Source organism: Myxine glutinosa, chromosome 13 (assembly GCF_964187855.1).
Source record: "Myxine glutinosa chromosome 13, kmMyxGlut1.1, whole genome shotgun sequence".
NCBI lineage: Eukaryota > Metazoa > Chordata > Myxini > Myxiniformes > Myxinidae > Myxine > Myxine glutinosa.
Window position 1 is genome coordinate 98516594 of NC_136273.1, and position 21059 is coordinate 98537652.

At 47.0% G+C, this 21059-nt stretch overlaps 1 protein-coding gene and 1 long non-coding RNA gene across 3 annotated transcripts in view; one reads left to right on the plus strand and one right to left on the minus strand.

Moving 5' to 3' along the window:
* LOC144888724 (uncharacterized) overlaps window positions 1-21059 on the minus strand; it is a 338047-nt gene that overhangs the window by 146901 nt on the left and 170087 nt on the right. The window lies entirely within an intron of this gene.
* The window catches only part of LOC137439141 (uncharacterized), a 108448-nt gene that overhangs the window by 2165 nt on the left and 85224 nt on the right, over window positions 1-21059 (plus strand). For both annotated transcript variants that reach the window (XM_078767807.1, XM_078767808.1), the window contains exon 2: window positions 13494-13527. In XM_078767807.1, coding sequence (XP_078623933.1) covers window positions 13494-13527 — 34 coding nt within the window. The remainder of the gene's footprint in view (window positions 1-13493; window positions 13528-21059) is intronic.

Below are 21059 nucleotides of genomic sequence, written 5' to 3' on the forward strand. Positions count from 1 at the left end.
ATCCCCAGAGTTCGTGCCAGAACCCCGAAATTGGATGTGCTCGGTAATTATCCCCCGAGATCTTGCCTGAACCCCAAAATTGGATGTGGTCGGTTATCCCCGAAGATCTTGCTTGAACCACAAAATTGGATGTGGTCGGTAGTTATCGTATCCCCAGACTTCGGGACTGCACCCCTAAATTGGATGTGGTCTTGAATTATCCCCAGAGTTCGTGACGACCCCTAAATTGCATGTGGTCTTGAATTATCCCCAGAGTTTTTGACAAGCCCTAGATTGCATGTGGTCGGTTGTTATCCCCCGAGTTCGTGCCAGAACCCCGAAATTGGATGTGGTCGGTAATTGTCCCCCGAGTTAGTGCGTGAACCCCGGAATTGGATGGGGTTGGTTGTTATCCCCCGAGTTCGTGCCTGAACCCCGAAATTTGATGTGGCCGGTAATTATCCCCCCCGAATTCGTGACAACCCCGAAATTGGATGTGTTCATTAATGATCCCCTGAGTTCATGACTGAACCCTGAAATTGGATGTGGTCGGTTGTTATCCCCCGAGTTCGTGCCTGAACAGCGAAATTGGATGTGCGTGGTCATTATCCTCGGAGTTTGTGCCAACCCCAAAATTGGATGTGGTAGGTAATTATCCCCAGAGTGCGTGACAACCCCAAAATTGGATGTGGTTGGTAATTATCCCCAGAGTTCGTGACAACGCCTAAATTTGATGTGGTCGGTAATTATCCCCAGAGTTCATGACAACCCCTAATTTGGATGTCGCCGGCAGTTATCCACCGAGTTTGTGCCAGAACCCCGAAATTGGATGTGGTCAGTAATTATCCCCAGAGTTCCTGACAACCCCGAAATTGGATGTGGTCGGTAATTATCCCCGGAGTTCCTGACAACCCCAAAATTGGATGTGGTCGGTAATTATTGCCAGAGTTAGTGACAACCCCGAAATTGGATGTGGTCGGTAATTATCCCCGGAGTTCCTGACAACCCCAAAATTGGATGTGGTCGGTAATTATTGCCAGAGTTCGTGACAACCCCGAAATTGGATGTGGTCTGTAATTATCCCCAGAGTTCGTGACAACCCCGAAATTGGATGTGGTCGGTAATTATCCCCGGAGTTCGTGACAACGCCGAAATTGGATGTGGTCGGTAATTATCCCCAGAGTTCGTGACAACCCCGAAATTGGATGTGGTCTGTAATTATCCCCAGAGTTCGTGACAACCCCGAAATTGGATGTGGTCGGTAATTATCCCCGGAGTTCGTGACAACCCCAAAATTGGATGTGGTCGGTAATTATCCCCGGAGTTCGTGACAACCCCGAAATTGGATACAACAACAACACAACATGCATTTTAAGGCTATTTTCCCTGCTAGAGCAGGGGTTAGCCTTGCGGTCCCCATGACAATCTTCTGAAATTGTCATGACATGACAATTTGTCATGACAATCCCGAAATTGGATGTTGTCGGTAATTATCTCCAGAGTTCGTGACAACTCATAAATTTGATGTGGTCAGTAATTGTCCCCAGAGTTCGTGACATCCCCTCAAATTTTATGTGGTCGTTAATTATCCTCGAAGTTCGGGCCTGAACCCTGAAATTGGATGTGGTCGGTTGTTATCCCCCGAGTTCGTGCCTATATACCACCTTTAGAGGCCATTTTTCCCTGCAAGCGGGGGTTGGCCTTTTTCGGGCACCGTGGTTGTTGTTGTTTTTTGGTCCCCTTTTTGAAGCAATGTTTTACGGCCGGATGCCCTTCCTGCCGCCAACCCTGTTTGTCGCCTTTTACAACAAGCAGGGAATTACCAGTGAACTGGTACTCAATTAGCCGACCTCGGAAGGATGACAGGCTGAGTCAACCCCTGGCGTTAATTCAGCGATCGACCGGGATTCGAACCCAGGATCCTCGGATCCTAAGCTGGCACCCTAGCCGCTAAGCCAACGCCAGGCTGCCTAAACCACCAAAATTGGATGTGGTTAGTAATTATCCCCCGAGTTCGTGACTGAAGCCCGAAGTTGGTAGTTTTCTTCCGAGTTCCTGACAACCCCGAAATTGGATGTGGTCGGTAATTATCCCATGATTTCGTGACAACCCTGAAATTGGATGTGGTCCGGAGTACAACACCCGATTTTTGGTTGTGGGTGTTGCGTCTCGATGGACCAAAGGACCAGGAAACGGGTTTCTTCCAAGGGTGGGATATTAATCCAGAACTGCACAGCATAACAATTAGTCCAAAAGGAGCACAGTACGTACCAAGGGTTCAAGCACCTCAAGGCCACACTTGTGTCCTGTCCTCGCACTCAAAAACCAAGTCCCTCTAAGAATATCCGGGCATTCAAATAACTACCTATTGTCCTTACATATTACTCCCTCTCCCCCCCCCCAACCCCCCCTCCGTTTTGGTTGATGTATACTGTTCTGTCTCGATATGGTACAATTGTTTCGAGAATCTCGATGATCCCCCTCGGGTGCCGCCATGAAAAAGCAAAGCACGTGATGAGCTTTCGACGGCAGCTTCACATGGTTCTTCCAGACCGTGGGGATGATACGGGTTTAAAGGTTTCATTTAAGATTAAAATTGATGACCGTGATTATCAAATGTACGCTTCATCAGCGACCTTAACATGTTTTCTTTGTGGGGCTTTTGGGCATTTAAAGAGATTTTGTCCGAAAGCTGCTTGTTCAAAGTGTGGGGAAGCAGGACACGTTGATCAAGATTGTAAAACGGTTAACAACCCAATACCTCGTGTGGTGGAGGAGGTGACACCCAGTGTCTCAAATGTTTCCGCTGACACTCTGTCCCTACAGAGTGAGGAGGGTAAAGAGGATTTGGTGAATGTGTCAAAAAAACGTAGAGCCTCCGCTCCTCGTGGCTCCACAAGTGCCCCCAAAGTAGTTGTACTGGATACGAGTGGTGCATTAGCCGAGGAACCTCAAGGTAGTGAGAAAAAAAGATGGATTACCTTCCAATGATGGAATTTTAATCCAAAGTGCACAAGGTGGTACGGTTCCATCAAATATTTGTACAAATGAGGGCTCTATTATTAGTCCCCTACCGGTGTACACCGGAGGGGACTATAGGTTTGCACGCCGTCCCTCCGTCCGTCAGTCCGTCACGCAAAGAACAGTTTTCCGGACTTTTTTTCTAAACGCTTAACGCTAATGATTTCAAACTTGGCACATGGTTTCCTCATAAGTTACAGGTCAAGTTCGAACTTCACGACGTTTCGATCATTTTTGACGAAATTATGGCACTTTGAACTTTGGTAATTCTGATAATTCTGATGATCTTTAACTCAGTGCAATTTTAAGTTTTAATTTCCTTTAAAAAAGATTTTCTCTGCAATAATAGGACCGATTGAGATCAAATTTTGACCATGTGATGGACTCGGTCTGGAGAATATTTTAATGGTAATTATGACGTCACAGTCACGTGGTTCGGCCGCCATATTGTTTTTTGTGAAAACACTAAAACCCTTTTTCTCTGCAACGGCTGAACAGATCGAGGCCAAACTTTGCAGGCAAAATCGCATACCCATGACGAACAAAAAAGTCAGCGAGCATGACGTCATGCGTCAAATGGTTTCAGAGTTATGACGTTTTTTAAGCATGAACCTTTAAAACCGAGCCCCTCCCTCATTTTTGATCCAATCGAGGGGAAACTTCACAGATCTGTTCCGCATGTCAGTCTACTAAAATGTCCTTTTGGAATTTGCGATAGCTCACGTGGTTTGGCAGATATCGTTAATTAAACGAAAATATTAAAAAAATGGATATCTCTTGAATCGCTTTATTGATCGACGTGAAACTTCATGCTATAGTAGAAGTCATGAATAGTAACAAGTGTGCAAAATTTCAAGATGATTGGATGTACGGTCTGGAAGCCAGAAGTTGTTATTGCGTAAAGAAGAAGAGGCGTCAAGTGTGCGGATTTAATTATTTATCACATGTACAGACTGAAAGCATTGTTGGACACGACCTGTCGCGGTCATTTTAACCTCAAATAAAATTCTAATTTAAGATTTGTCAATAGCTGAGGTATATTAACAAACGAATAAAACAGATTTGGTCAAATTCTGACTTTTTTAACTTGATCGCATTTGACAGAGTTGTGACAATCTGAGGAAGAAGAAACCTCGCATTGGCTCCTCCAATGTGCCATAAAAAAATGGATATCTCTTGAATCGTTAGTACCTCAGACCGTGAGTTGGTAATCATTTATATAATTCACACAGTGCAATACGTGCAGGCCGCTCCACGGAGCGACCTTGTGGGCTTATCAACGAGGTGAGGCGTGACACGTGTCTCAGCATACCTCAGATCAAGTTTGAAAACCAGCATCAACCGTGCATAAATTTGCATATTCGATCATTTTTGACAAAGTTATGGCACTTTGAACTTTGGTAGGGGACATGTATTGCAGCGCAATACTCAGAATGCTTGTTGTTGATGAGACGTTGGTAGAATGTAAGGAGATACCACCACCACCACCACCACCATCATCATCATCATCATCATCATCATCATCATGATCATCACCACCACTGCCTGAGCCTCAACAAAATAGTGCGTCAATCCTTCCCAATGTTCCCACTGCAACAAATGATCAGAATACAGTTTGTGTGGCTCCGACAGAGGTGCCCGACATAGTTGTACAAGATGGTGGTGTAACAGCCCCATCTCATGTCGAAGTAGACCTCCCCAGGCCCCCCCCAGACCCAAGACCGGTCTATAAACGAGTTGGTAAAGGTCCAAACTGAAATTTACGAACCTGGTGGAATGCTATCTGGGTTGTCTGCTTCAGATGATGACATGGAGGTGACTGAGCCATCACAGTCGTCATCTGAGCAGTTACAAATACCCCCCCGAGGTTATTGTGACCTTTCTAAATGAGACATTTAGGCAGCGAAATGTCATGATTCAAAAACATTTTCCTGACTTGCTTTCCTTCATGCAGACTGCAAAGTGTATAGTTAGAAACTCTAAAGATTTTGAAGTCACAAAAGCACAAATTCATCGACTGAGGAAATTCATTACAAAAGCAAGGTTGGAACTGTCTCAACAGCAGCTAAACCCCCCTTGATAAGGCATGAAAAGGAAGGAAGTTCTGTTTGGCACCTTAAACATGAATGGTGGTGGTGCTAATCATTTACGTCAGCTCCAAGTTAAAAACTTATTGTTTCAGAAACATCGATATATGTTTATTGCAGGAAACACACATAACAGAGACTTCACAGCCTGACTGACTTCGCCTTAATACTGGGCAGTGTTTCTTTAGCAATCTGTCCTCTGTTTCTGCGGGAATTGCTTTCTTGCTTCGTCCGGGGTTTGTTCCTGACTCTTGTAATTTTAATGAAATAGTTATAGGACACTTAGCATCCTTAGAGGTGGTCTATCAAGGATTTCACCTCACCTTACTCAATGTATATGCTCCGAGTAGCAGCTTAGCTCGTAAAGATTTTTTCACACGTCTGGCCAATTACCTTCACACAGTAGCCTTTGATCATTGTATCTGTATAGGAGGAGATTTCAATTGCACCTTTGAACCGAGTTGAAATAGAAATACACCAGAACCACATCCAGAATCTCACAAAGATTTATTGAATTGTTTTTCATCACTTGGTCTACTTGACGCATGGCGTATACAGCACTCTACAACATCTCAGTACACATGGTGCCGTTGTGCTAGTGGGTTAATAACACTTGCAAGGCTTGATAGATGGTATATTAACTCCACTTTTGGAAACGTACTCGTGTCTTGTAATCATTTCCCTTCTACTTTCTCTGATCACCACCTGGTTGTACTTGGTCTATCCTTTTCTCAGTCAATTCGTAAAAGTGCGAATTGGACTTTCAATACCAGCCTGTTGGAGGATTGCTGTTTTAAGGATGCTTTTTGTAGTTTTTGGAAAACATTAATCCAAAGAAAACCTTGTTATTCTTTTGTTCAGTTATGGTGGGATAACGTGAAAGCCCAGATTCGCGTCTTTTGTCAATATTTTAAGTCCTTTTCCACAAGCAAGAGTAAGATTGCTGTTTCTCTCTTCGAAACTGAAATTTTAGACTTAGAGGAAGACTTGGCTAAGTCTCAAAATGGCAGGAAACTTCAGTTATTATTGGAGAAAAAAAGCTTATTTAAGAGAACTGATTCATGAAAAAGTAATGGGGATGTCAGTTAGACTCAGAATCCAAAATGTGAAATTCTCTGACACCCCAAACAAAAGTTTTTTTCCCAGCTAGAAGGGGTTAAGAAGTCCCAAAGGCAAATGTTTTCCTTGTTAGATGCTAAGGGGAATATTACACAAAATGAAAGTGATGTTAAGATGCTTGTGAAAAGGTTTTTTTCTGGTTTATTTGCGGAGAAAGCTGTGTGTAAAGATATGGTTGATGATATGACGAATTACCTGCCTTCGTTGAGTTGTGACCAGTGTCAAGGTCTTGAAGAGCCGTTTGCTTTGGAGGAGCTCAGCACAGCTCTGCGTAGCTTTGAACACAGAAAAGCCCCTGGGATCGACGGCCTTCCAGTGGAATTTTTTGCAGCGTTTTGGGACATTTTAGGTCTAGAAGTACTGCTGGTGCTACAAGAAAGCCTACGCTCTGGCATACTACCCCTCAGCTGTAGAAGAGCAGTGGTATGCCTTCTCCCAAAAGGTGGTGATCTCTGTCTTATAGAGAACTGGCACCCCATCTCATTACTGTGTTCTGACTACAAACGTTTTTCCAAATTGTTGGCCAATCGGCTAAAGGTTGTCATTGGCACTGTTGTCCATCCTGATCAGAGTTACAGCATCCCGGGAAGATCAATCTCTGATAATGTCTTTGTAATTAGAGACTTGATTGACTGTGGCCTTAAGGAGGAAGAGGGGCTTGGGTTGATTTTCCTAGACATTGAAAAGGCTTTTGATAGCATTGATCACACTTACTAGTAGGGTCAATATATGAAAAAAACTCACCCAACCCCAAAAAAATTTATACAAAAGGTTTTTCAATGGATTCTGGTACCATTGGGCATGCTAAATAACATACTAAAAATCTAGTAACATCTGCCTTCCGGAAAGGGGTCATTTTCAAGATGGCGTCCAAGATGGCCGCCGGGAGCTTAAAATGGCCATATCTCAATTATTATTCAACCTCGAAAGGTGGTTTTGGTGTCTAACCCTAGGTTTTAGGGCCCAAGGAATCCAATTGAATCAATAAAATTACCATCAGTTAATTATTTATTGACAAATCCAAGATGGCATCCCAAGGTGACATCCTGATCCACTAAAATGGCTCTGTCGAATAGTAGTCAACCGAGAGAGATATTTTCAGTGTGTATACCTAGGTTTAAGGCACCCAGGAAATCATCAAAATTACTTAAATAAGCACAAAGTAATCAGGTAATCCAGTAAGCCAGGTTTACCAGCCCATTAGGCATTTGTTGTCTTATCCAGTTAGTCGCTATTCATCGTCATCCTCCGACTCCTCTGGAAGAAACTTGTTATGTGGATTGTCACATTCTTCAAGTTGGCACGGTCCACAGGCAGTAGTACATGGTAGTCCATATCGTCTACAAGAGCAGCGGGAGTGTCTTGCAGGCAGTGGAGCAGTTACAATGAATGACCTTCAAGAGACTGTCTGGAGCAGCGTTCATTCTTGACATAAGTGGGACAAACTGATTATCCTGCAGGCTCCACCCCCATTTCATGGCATCCATACTCTCTTCTTTTCCCATCCACACCATGATCTGGTAGTACGCTCTACGACAGTGAAGTTTGGTAGCAGATTCAGTTGGGGGCAGACGTTCGGGTGTTACAAAAGACGAAGCAGCGACAACCTTCTTGCTGAAGGTGTTATATCGCATTGTTGCAAGGGAATCTTTGCACTTGCCACCAAAGAGGATAGCCATTACTCGGCATCCAAGGTCATCGATCACTTCTGTGGTCTGGTTTGGGATGGTGAATGTGTTGGCACAAGACCGAGAGGACAGGGTCTCCTTTTACAAGCTTCTGGAAAGCAGTCTTTTTGCCAACACCAAAAATCTGAGAAGTCGTGTCACAACCAGTCATGGCATGGATGAATATCAACTGAGAACACATGTCATGTCCGAGGATTTCTTTTAGACGGTTGATGTCATACACTTTAAAACTGCCATCAGCTTTGGACTTGTCTGATCTGAAATAAAGGCTCTTACTGTCTCCCTGCACATAGTAAAGGAGTAAGACAAGGAGATCAGTATCTTCTCCAATCAGTGTCGTGGTGTGTAGAAGAGATGCCTCCACTGCAGCCTTTACTATATCTACGTCAGCATCTCCAGGTGCATTGACCACAGTGCAATACCCTTCTCTCAGTTCATCACTTATCATCCCGATCAGTCTCTGTTTATTGATATCTCTTGACAGGACCTCCTCCTTCTTGCCTGAGAACTTTGTCTCAGCAGTGAAGCTGACAATGGGATGAATATTGTGTCCTCTTCTCTGATGCGTGTTGTCTTTAATGGACGGCCTTTCCTCATAGCCATCAAAGACAATGGTCGTAGCTGAACCATAATGCTGGATGGTGAAGTCAGCATACGACTGCGCTATTTCACCATAGCTTTCTCCACTCTTCCATGGTATTCTGTGAAGGAGTGAACCTCCATCAAGGACGTGGATCTCCGTTTCTGGTACAGAATCTAGGATGGCATCACTTGCATGATCACAGATCGCGTGAGCTAGTTGTGGCTTATCAGCCTTTCGGAAGACGTTTCTGGCTTCAAAGAGGGCAGGAGGGAAAGGACTGAGCTCATAACTCATAACCTCCTGCAATGATAGCTCTCCAGTTTATAGGATGACGATGAATAGCGACTAACTGTATAAGACAACAAATGCCTAATGGGCTGGTAAACCTGGCTTACTGGATTACCTGATTACTTTGTGCTTATTTAAGTAATTTTGATGATTTCCTGGGTGCCTTAAACCTAGGTATACACACTGAAAATATCTCTCTAGGTTGACTACTATTCGACAGAGCCATTTTAGTGGATCAGGATGTCACCTTGGGATGCCATCTTGGACTTGTCAATAAATAATTAACTGATGGTAATTTTATTGATTCAATTGGATTCCTTGGGCCCTAAAACCTAGGGTTAGACACCAAAACCACCTTTCTAGGTTGAATAATAATTGAGATATGGCCATTTTAAGCTCCCGGCGGCCATCTTGGACGCCATCTTGAAAATGACCCCTTTCCGTAAGTCAGATGTTACTAGATTTTTAGTCTGTTATTTAGCATGCCCAATGGTACCAGAATCCATTGAAAAACCTTTTGTATCAATTTTTTTGGGGTTCAACCATATATTGACCCCTCTATACATGTTTCATGCTCTGCAAAAGTTTGGCTTTGGTGAAAAGTTTATAGGTTTTGTGAAATTGTTATGCAACAATATTGTCACGCAACCGTGATTAACACCACAGTTACGGATGGCCGATTGCGAGACTTACACTCCCGAGGCGAAAACTCAATGGCGGATTCAAACTCAACACAAAGTTAAACGCGCGGAAGGGCAGACGCAGCAAGCTCCGCAGCCCTATCTATTAAAAATGAAACACCCAGGAAAACTGCGTTCAGATATATACAGAAAATAATATAAGGATTTATTATTTATAAAAGCAAAGACAGTGACAAAGCAACGCCGGTAAATCTAATATCCTAGATCGGGACGTCCCCACACGACTGACAGCAAACACAAAACGAGGGAGATGAATTACGAAAAGAATACGTCACGTCGTTCAAAATGTACGCGGATCCGGGCTTATCTTGTCTGTCTTTCGTCGTCTTTGTGGCGGCCGTCCAACACCGCTCCTTTCGGCCCGATCGCACACCACGAGGTCCCTCGCTCCAAGTCCCACAAGGCCGAGCACCACGCACCAAAAAGCACCATGCGTCGACGACCTCCAACGCGGCCCAACTCCAGAACCAAGAGGAATGGCGAAAAAGGAGGAGAGAGAGAGCGCGCAGGTGCAGCTGCACGCCTCGTCCTTCCAACTCGCTGGAGGCACCGCTGGGATTGCTAGCAGCCAACTGCCAACGAACTGCCCATGCCAACTCCCCAACGAACTCTCCACGAACTGCCAACTGTTCAACGAACTGTCTCCGAACTGCTGTAATGCTGCGAACTGCCGTGTGCTCTGTGTGCTCTGTGTGTCACTGTTCAACGAACTGCCTCAACTGCTCCGTAATGGCGTCCGACCGTCGCTAATATCTCTCGCCGATGACGTCCCATTGGCGCACTCCTCAGCCAATCAAAAGCCTCCCAACTCGCCGGCTCGCCCAGGTCACGCCCTCTCCGGCATCGCTCCACTCTTGACATCTCCCGTCCCCGACCCCGCGGTTCTTGTGTAACACGTGCCAGGCGAGGTTTGTAGGCCTTGGAGGTGTAAACGGTGGCGGTGTATTGTGGCGGTGTTTTTGGCCTGGTTTCCTGTCCATTTATTCCGAAGTCATTGTCAGGGAAAGGAATTATTTAATGTTGCGCTAAGGACCTAACTAATGTTTATGTGGTTTGCAGTGCCATAATGGACAAAGGTTTGACTACTAGGTGAGACTCACAGGGGCGTTACCTTTAATCCCTCACTATTTAACACTCGAACCTCCAGGTAGGTCCACAATCATACATCTTCCCCCGACAAACGCCTAAACATCAAGAACTTATTACATGTAGAGTCCCTGTCACGACAGCCGAATACCTACCTATTCAGATCTACCTAGCTCTAGATGTTGCTCTACCAAATTCATAACAATATATTTAGTTTGTGCAAAGTAAATAATCGTCTTTGTCCACCCATTCAGGTTCAGAGGGGTGTTCGGCAAGGCTGTCCTTTGTCAGGGTTGCTGTTTAGCCTTTCTCTTGAGCCACTACTCTTAAGTATTAGAGCCTCTCTTTCCGGCTTTGTGCCTTCTCCAGAAGAGAACCACACCATGGTATCGGCATATGCTGATGTCTGTGTAATCATTAAGAATGACAAGGACCTAACTATTCTTGTTGAGTCCTTACACAGGGTTCATCTTGCCTCTAAAGCTTAGATTTGCGGTGCCTTTGTGATTTGCAGTAAAAGGCAAAGCCTTTGCGGTGCAATTGGCAAAAGAGCAAAGCTTTGTGGGTGGCCTCAGCTCACGGTACATCCGGTAGGCTTCCCTTCACCCCCCCCCCTCAGTCTCTTCCGAAAGACATAAGTTGGACAAGAGAAGGGGTTAAATACCCAGGTGTTTATCTTGGACCCAATCAGTACTCCCATATTAACTGGGAAGGAGTGGTAGAACAGGCAACCAAGCGGCTCAACAAATGGAAAAGGTTCCTTCCACAAATGTCCTTTAGAGGCTGAATACTGATTATTAACACCTTGGTCGCCTCTGTCCTGTGGCATAAATGTATCTGTTTGCAGCCACCAGAGGGCTTGCTTAAGGCTATTCAACAGACACTGGTTAATTTATTTTGGGGAGGTTACCACTGGTTGTGGTTGGACGTATTTTGCCGCCCCTTGTCTGATGGTGGCCAAGGGCTCATTGACGTAAAGTGTCGGCTGATGGCTTTTCGGCTGAAGTCAATACAACGTCTGCGCAATGTTGAAAAACTGCCCTGGCGCCCTGTGGCACAACGAATACTGAGGCAAGCTGGAATGCTCGGCTTCAGCCTTGAGACATTTTTGATCGAATCCCAAAAGGTTGATGTGTCCCACCTTCCTCTGTTCTACCAGAGCTTGTTGAATGCTTGGCAAGCCGTAGTGGTGAGCCGCCAAAAGGAGTCCTATGAGGTTAAATGTTTGCGGGAGAACCTCTATTCCTCAACCCACTCTTTCCCCAGGTTTCCAAAAGCCGTTGTTTTGCCCAAAACTTCATTTCAGGTGGCATCAGAAATGTTTGGCATCTTCGTGACTCAGCAAATTGTGTTGGAGATCTGCTAAGGAAGTCGCTGAGATTACTGGTACCAGATCAATGAGAGCTGTAGGCCAGGTACTTGTCGAAGTCATTCGTGCATCCTTTAGACTTGGGTTGCAGTGGAGTACTGGGGTTAAATGGGCATCCCATAATCCTTCGCTTCCTAACTTACTTGTTGCTTTCACGGGTTCTACTTCTTCCCCAGTCAGTGCTGGCTCTTGTTTATTTACTAGTCTTGAGAGTAAATCTATTTACCAGTTCTGTCTTTCTTTGATTAATGTAAACACCTCTGCAGCAGGAGTTATGAGATGGAAAGCTCTTTTACCTGATGCCACCCCTTCTGAACCTGAATGGAAATCCATGTATGGCACACCCAATTACCCATATCAAAAAGGTCGGGTGATTGACAATGGAGACTGGCTCACGGGGTATTGCCAACAAACACTTTTGTAAACTGTTTGGATGCCATGGTATCGGTGATCTGTCCCTTCTGTAATAATATTGAAGATTTGTTTCATGGGTATATTGATTGCATACAATTGTGTCCTCTTTTTCTTTTACTGAACAATGTGTTTGGTCAAGTTGATGTTCCTTTTTCTCTCCGGTTGTTTATTTTTTGGACTTGGAGTCACTTCAGCAAAGAAAAAATTGTTAATGTTTTTAAATTATGTATTGTCAGAGGTGAAACTGCCCATCTACTTGTTGAGAAAAGCAAAAAATTAAGGGAAGCCACCAGAGCAATGCAATGTGATCCTTCATTTCCAATCCCTGGTCTCAACTCGGTTAAAACTGGAATTTCAGTATTATAGTAGCAATGCAAACATTAGGGATTTTGTTGAAACATGGTGTATGGGAAAAATATGCGGAGGAAATGAAAATGTATTAGAGATTTACATGTCGGTGTTTCCTTGTCCTTGCAATCTCTTGTTTTGGAATGTCGTGCATTACATTGATTGTTTCTCCTTTTATTTGATTTTCTATGACTTTGGTTGTATTCTCTTGAAAACTGTTTTTTTGGTTTATTCTTGTTGACGCTTGTTTTTGTAGTTTTATAATAAAAGGACTTAAAAGTCAAGTCTCTCTCTCTCTCTGTCTCTCTCTCTCTCTGTCTCTCTCTCTCTCTGTCTCTCTCTCTCTCTGTCTCTCTGTCTCTCTGTCTCTCTGTCTCTCTGTCTCTTATCCACATTACTCATGGTCATGACGCTATTTTCTTTAATTTGCTACTCATCTGCCCTGTCAATCGCAACTTTATTTTGTCAAAATATTTTCCGATACCGATCCTTGTTTTGATTTCCTTTCCACGGCTTTTATCCTGCAATACACCACCAAGATAATGCAAAGCGGTCACAGATGTTGCTCAGGAAAATGTGTGCACTACTGTGTGAACTAATTGTATTCTCTGTGAGACTAAAGAAGTTTTGTATATTTATCTTGATTTAGTCTTTTATTTTCATTTTATCTATATGAAATGCGATCTTTGAATTTGGTTCCCTTTGATATCTTTTATGTTCACTGAATGGGCCATGCTCACCGAGGTCCCATTTTTATAGATGAGGCTGTCTTAGCATGTAATTTTTTTTTTTTTTTTTTTTTTTTTGCAGGAATGGGAAGGAGTTTTGCGAGAAACAACCCTGGGTAAGTTGTGCACTGTTTTCATGGTATTCCTGCAATTTGTAAAATATTGTTACAGACGCGGTTTTGGATGTTAGTTTACCGAGCGGTTTGGTATGACCGCGTCTGCACAGTTTACCCGATTCCACTCGAACGTTGGCCAAATCGCGCTATGCTAAATCAATTAAGGAAAGGACACAACGGCTGGGATTAGATGACACGACACCAGGGGTACAGTTCTCAAGACCTCCGGAGGAGGTTATAATATTTGTATGCAGAACGTTTAGATTACACGGACAAGAGGTACAGCATAGGAAGGTGGGCACTTAAACACGGTCTTATATTAGCCCCGACAGACCACAGATAAACGGGACAAGACTGACTCACACAGGGATTGATGGCAAGGAAGGGCAGGTAGTCGATGGATAGCACAAGGTGCACCTTGGCTCAGGGACAGGATAAAGCGCGGTCCAAAAGATGCAGGGAGGTCTCTCAGCGCTCGGAGGTGGCGACTTCTCTCTCCAAGCTGGGGGCGCATCTTACGTCACCTCCGGTAAGTGGCTGCGTATATCCAGCGGGGAGTGACACGCCCTCGGCTCGTTAGCTCCGCCCCAGATGGAATCGGCCCGCCGCTTCTTATTGGGTGCGGGGGGGTTACCGGGCTCCGCCCTTGACGAGGAGCTGACAGTCAGCCCCTTCGTGGTAACCCCGTCGGAGCACATGGGCAATGGCGGCTAACCAAGCCGGAGTGAGGACGCCCACTCCCCGCACCGCCGCTGCGCCGCCCCCGCTGTGGTTGTAGTTGTTGTTGTTGTAGTTCCATGAGATGATGGGAGGATGCGGAGATGAGGTTGTGGGGAGGTATTGGGAGGTCCTAAACTCACTACTGGTGCCATACAATCACATTCTGGTGCAACGAAGAGTCAGAATTAATGGAAACGAGTCCTTAACTGACATAGACTAAGAATAACTAGCAAGATGTCCTATAGTTGTCTACGTGAGATGCGGTGAACCTGGGCACGACATTTAATGGGGGAAAAAGGGGAAGGTCGGGGCTACAGAGTGTTGTTTACAGACAATGGGACTAGGGAATGGGGGATTGGGGATAGTTGGGGAGTATTGGGGAAATAGGGGAATATTTACAAGCGGATATGGATGGAGGCCAAATCCCATATCCGCAACATTGCACCCTTCTCTACCTCGGGGCGTCCCGACCCGATAAATTTTTACCTACTTTAGTGTGGCACTCAGATGTAGTTCCCTCTACTATTAACTCTACCCTGAGTGCGATAGTTTTACAGATGTTCACAAATGAGTAAATATGTCCCCCTGCGACGTTGCACCCTTCTCCTCACAGAAACGCACCCACAGGATAACCGAATCGCGGAAAGCATCCTCAAACTAAACATACAGCCGGTAGGGAGCATCATTTATACAAGACTACACTGATATTTACACTACGATCCAGGACCTGTTTTTGGAGGAACACATGCAGATGTTATGCATAGAGAGAGCACGCATGCCAGCATCGATACACCAACCCACGAGTGCTCTGTGGCCCTACGGCCTTTAATAATGTGCAGAGCACCCCATCCAAGCACCAACAGCACCACCCCATAACACAGTCAATAAAGTGTTTATAGTCACCGGTGGTGTCGCAGCCGGCCGATGTTCTGCCGCTGGTCTTGCCTTCGTGTGGTGCACTTGGTGTTCTGGCTTCCTTCAAAAATAAAGAAAGGCGCCAACCACGTCCATTTCTAAATTGTGGCCGTCAGGGGGCCAACTATTAGTGGTTCACCTGTATGGCATAGGTGCCACGTTGACCCATAGGTCCATCAACGGGTGGTGCTTGCCCGCAAAAGACTGCGGTCCATGGTGGGCGGCCACAAACATTGCGGTCCATATGGTGTATCGATCCCGGCAGCAAGCAGCGAAAGTGCAGGCCCACAACTGCGGAGCCAGCACCTCTCTCTCCTCTCTCTCTGCCCCAAAGCCAGATCCTCGGAGGTGGGAGACAAAAGAAGAAGACAAGTGAGTAAGGTGGTAAGGGCGCAAAAGTGCACGCAACATTAGGTAATGCACACTAGGGGCACATGGGAACCAGGTGAGACAGGTACGTTCCTACCGTACGCCCCCCCCCCCCACCAGGTAACCTACATTGCCCCTCCCTTACCCCTTACTGTATCCACAAAACACAACACTACCCATAAACATCTACTTTACACATCAACAAACGTCCCTACTGTCTTCCCCGTTCCTCCCATAAACCAAATTCGTCTTTTCTCCCTCCTAACCAATCAAATTTGCCATTTCCAACTCTCATCAAAATTTGCCATCTCCAACTCAACATCAAAATTTGCCATCACCAATTCATCATCAGTCCCTCCTAAGGAGGGAGAGATGGAATCACCCCAATGTCTCATCCACGTCGTGATGCGTCTCACCAATCCACACAGCAATTCTCATTTCCTGCACACAGAACAAAGAAACACAGGTGTGGAGTCATCATCACCACAGGTAAGTGGCTGCGTATGGTGCGACAGGTTCATCAATCCTAACTATTTCCTAAATGACTTTAACAACTTTACATTACCCGGGGTCTTTCTCTGCCAATCCATTGGCCCTCTTACACTATGGGTTCTAAAAACCAATTCCCATTGGCCAAACTGTGGTGCTTTTCAATTTGGGGTCTCACTCCCCCGATTCATCTCCCGGTGCCCTCGCACAATTTCTGGGCCGCGACGTGTAGCTCTCCCAGCCGGTCTACCCACCTGCACACCTCCACCACTGCAGTTGCCTCCGAGCTTACCTGCTCCTTACCCTAACCTAACTACCTGGGGAAGGCCCTCTGGCGCTCTCCCCACTCGGTGCCCTCTCTGGCACTGGGCTACCCGGGTCCGTCCTCCGGATCCTCGGGCCCCATCCACAACTCTACCGGCTCCCAGAGCCCACCTGCGGCCTCACCTGGCCGACATCCTCACAGTGGTGGAGTGCCCAACCAACTACACACACTAACAGGCTACACGCCCAGCCATTTCCACAACACTAATGCACCCATCCACAACACCATTCTGCAACCGCACCACAAATGCCAATATCCAACCACAATTTACCTATACCCTCTACCTAACACTTACACTACCCGCCCCGGGTACTCGTGAAAGGGGTCCACTCTTCCCCCATCCACACCTTCGCACCATGCACACCACTCCGTACCACTTACTCCATGTACTCCACACACCTGTACTTGCACACCTGTGCTCTCACTCTTGGTGCCGCCTGCACCCTTCTCTCCCCAAGCGCATTCGCGCTGATCCACAACACTCACTACTCACACACTGCTCCACACTGCTCCACACACCTGTCCAGTTCTCACACAGCATCATCTCATCTAACTACTCCCCTCTGAAACTTGCGCTTCCCAGTCGTCCCTTTAAACTATTGCGCTCCCTCGTCATTATAATCCACACTAATCTACCTGCGTCCCCACTACAGGTATCAGTCACTAACTAACCTTAACGTCACCTAATGTCATCTTCTAGGGCCCTATCAATATCCTAACCCACCCGGGCTAGTTTTCACTGCCATACACCCCATAAACTATAGCTCCTTTGCCCCACCATGGGAAGGGTGGCAGGGATGCCACCCTTACCCACCGGGCCCATCGCTCACTACCAATTTTGCACATCAAATTTCAACAAATCAAAAATTTTGCCAATCACTACTCATCATCTGCCAATCATTACTGCCAATCCTTTGCCAATCAAATTTTGTTTTCCTCTAATTTTGGGTCCAAAACACTAACCTCATCACACAGTCTACTCTCTAATGCCTCTCGGTGCGCCAATTCCTGTCCAAAGCCCGGCTTCGTAAAGCCGAGCAATGAATGCTGGTTGTTTTGTGCCGGCCGCTGGATGCGTCCGGCATTCGGTGCAGGGACGGGGGCTTACCCGGGCCGAGATCCCACGCACCACCTCGGCGTGGAGCCATCCAATGTCCCGATCTCGACCTGCCAGAATGCCTCAACAAAAAGTGGTCGCCATGACGACCCTTCCTATCGGGCTGCCCGCTCCGCCTAGTGGAGCCCGGACGCGGCCGTTCAAAGCGAGGCCCGGCACGCACCGAGGGCCCGATTCGGCTATAAGTCGTTCTAACCTCTAACCCGGTTACCTTCGATGCCTCACCTGCATGCTTACACCCCGCAGCCCGTTCCTTGCTCACACATCCAGCCGTTTCCATGCTCCTCGTACCTTTCCTTACACACCTCGGTACACTCATTCCACTCACAGCCTTGGTCACACACCTGACCACCGAACACCTTGGCACACATTCGTCGCTCGCACACCTCACCAACACACCTCTTCGCACCCCCTCCTCGGTCACCTCCTCTGTGACAATCACAGGTGTGCTCTCATTCGCACACCCAACCACGTGCCTCACTACCAATTCCAGCGTGCATTCCCACTCATGCTCTACCATTCCAGGTGTGCATCCTTCCTTGCCTTTGACAGCGCACTCTTTCCTCATGCACCCGTCCGTTACACACCTTTCTCGCGCACACTCTTGCGCACACTCTCCCGTCACACCCTCTGTAACACTTACCACACTGCGCTTCCATGTGCTCCCTCGCACACGCGCTACGACCGACTCACTCTCGCCAGCACCCTCACTCCTTGGCACGCACTTTTTCCTCACACACCCCAGAGTCGGACTTTCTTGCACACCTCCTTTTTCGCACACCAGACCTGTCGCACACTTCACCAACGGCCTCTCACGAACACCCGGGTCCATCTCGACCCCCAAGCTTCTTAAATCACCTGGCGCATCATACGCACGACCATATTGGTCACCACTTACACCGGGTCCTCTTCCTCTTCGCTTCTCCTCCATCACCTGCGAATCCCTCATCCGGTTAATGAGCACATCATCACGATCCAAACACAGACTTTGGACCAATTCTTTTATTTCCTCTTTTATCTCTTTCTTATCCCCTCTCCGTCGCTTCTTAATTTCGCTTACCCCTTCTTCCACTTCTTCTAATTTCTGCTTCACCTCTTTTATTTCCCGGTACGTCTCCTCAAGCTCGTCCTCCAAGGCTACCTTGACCGTTTCCATGTGCGTCCTCACCTGCCGGTCCTTCGTCTCCATTACCTCTGTCACCTCGTCCAACCTCGTTGTCAGTCCCTCACGTACCATCTGACATTGCCTCTTCGTCGCTATCAAGTCGTTTTTTATGTCGTTTTGTGTCGCTTTTAACCCTCCTAATACCGCAGTGTTCCTTTGAACCTGCTCCGTTAGTCCTTTTTGTCCCTCCGTCAGTTGTTCTACTCCCAGCGTCAACTCCTCTATACCCCCTTGCAATTTTACAGTCCCCTTTCTCACCTCCTTCTCCATGCGCTCCTTACAGTGCCTCACCTCCTCGCGCACTCCTCCGACCTCCTCACCCACACCTCCTCTGATCTCCTCTCCCATCACTTGCATCTCCTGCCCAGATGCCACCCTCATCTGCTCCATTTCCTCCCTGTGAGCATCCAGTTTAGTTTCTACCCCCATTCTGACCCCCTCTTTCTGCTGCCCCATTTGTTTAACTTCCCTTTCCGCTTGGTCCCTCATGTCCCTCAATTTGCCTTCCATCCTGTTTTCTAACCCCTCTAACCCCTTTTGCATCCCTTCCATTTGATTCTCTTGAGCGGCCATTCTGTTTTCTACCCCCATTAACCCATTTTTCACCTCTTTTATCCCGTTGTCTAACCCCTCAAATTTGTCGTCTAACTTCCCAAATTTCTTGTCTAATCCCTTAAAATTATTGTCTAACCCCTCACCGGTACCCCTCGCTTCGTCCCTCATTACCCCCATTTGGTTTCCCATTACCCCCATTTGGCCCTCTAATCGCTCACTATCAGCCCTCAATTCGTCCCTCATTACCCCCATACTGTTTTTCAAACCTCCAATTTGGTCTCCCATTTGTTCCATAAGGGCCCTCATTTGCAGGAGGAAAAGGTTTGAATCCACCAGCGGCGCTACCACGGTCGCGGGCGCGGTCGCCGTGGCCATGTGCGAGGCGCCATTTTGTGCGTCTGCTACCCTCACTGCTTCGCTCTCCTCATGTCCCTCATTTTGGTCCTGGATCGACCCTGCCTCACTCTCCTCTACCGGAACCCAGCCGTCTTGGTCTGCCATAGCGCGACTTTCAAAATTCGGGTTTTTATTTTTTTTTGTAAAACACAATCAAATTTCGCCGTTATAATTTCGAGCGCGTGAAACGCGCTCCGGATCGAATCCCACTTCCCGACACCAAATGTTACTCTAATAGTACAATTGGTGTTCCAAAATTTGGGCCTAACAAATTTAGTCCCAGGTCCGAATCCAACTCCTCGACACCAAATGTTACAGACGCGGTTTTGGATGTTAGTTTACCGAGCGGTTTGGTATGACCGCGTCTGCACAGTTTACCCGATTCCACTCGAACGTTGGCCACATCGCGCTATGCTAAATCAATTAAGGAAAGGACACAACGGCTGGGATTAGATGACACGACACCAGGGGTACAGTTCTCAAGACCTCCGGAGGAGGTTATAATATTTGTATGCAGAACGTTTAGATTACACGGACAAGAGGTACAGCATAGGAAGGTGGGCACTTAAACACGGTCTTATATTAGCCCCGACAGACCACAGATAAACGGGACAAGACTGACTCACACAGGGATTGATGGCAAGGAAGGGCAGGTAGTCGATGGATAGCACAAGGTGCACCTTGGCTCAGGGACAGGATAAAGCGCGGTCCAAAAGATGCAGGGAGGTCTCTCAGCGCTCGGAGGTGGCGACTTCTCTCTCCAAGCTGGGGGCGCATCTTACGTCACCTCCGGTAAGTGGCTGCGTATATCCAGCGGGGAGTGACACGCCCTCGGCTCGTTAGCTCCGCCCCAGATGGAATCGGCCCGCCGCTTCTTATTGGGTGCGGGGGGGTTACCGGGCTCCGCCCTTGACGAGGAGCTGACAGTCAGCCCCTTCGTGGTAACCCCGTCGGAGCACATGGGCAATGGCGGCTAACCAAGCCGGAGTGAGGACGCCCACTCCCCGCACCGCCGCCGCGCCGCCCCCGCTGTGGTTGTAGTTGTTGTTGTTGTAGTTCCATGAGATGATGGGAGGATGCGGAGATGAGGTTGTGGGGAGGTATTGGGAGGTCCTAAACTCACTACTGGTGCCATACAATCACATTCTGGTGCAACGAAGAGTCAGAATTAATGGAAACGAGTCCTTAACTGACATAGCCTAAGAATAACTAGCAAGATGTCCTATAGTTGTCTACGTGAGATGCGGTGAACCTGGGCACGACATTTAATGGGGGAAAAAGGGGAAGGTCGGGGCTACAGAGTGTTGTTTACAGACAATGGGACTAGGGAATGGGGGATTGGGGATAGTTGGGGAGTATTGGGGAAATAGGGGAATATTTACAAGCGGATATGGATGGAGGCCAAATCCCATATCCGCAACAATATATTTGCTCAAATTGTTCTTCAGGCGTGTTGCGGTTATCAGATCGACCTCAACAGA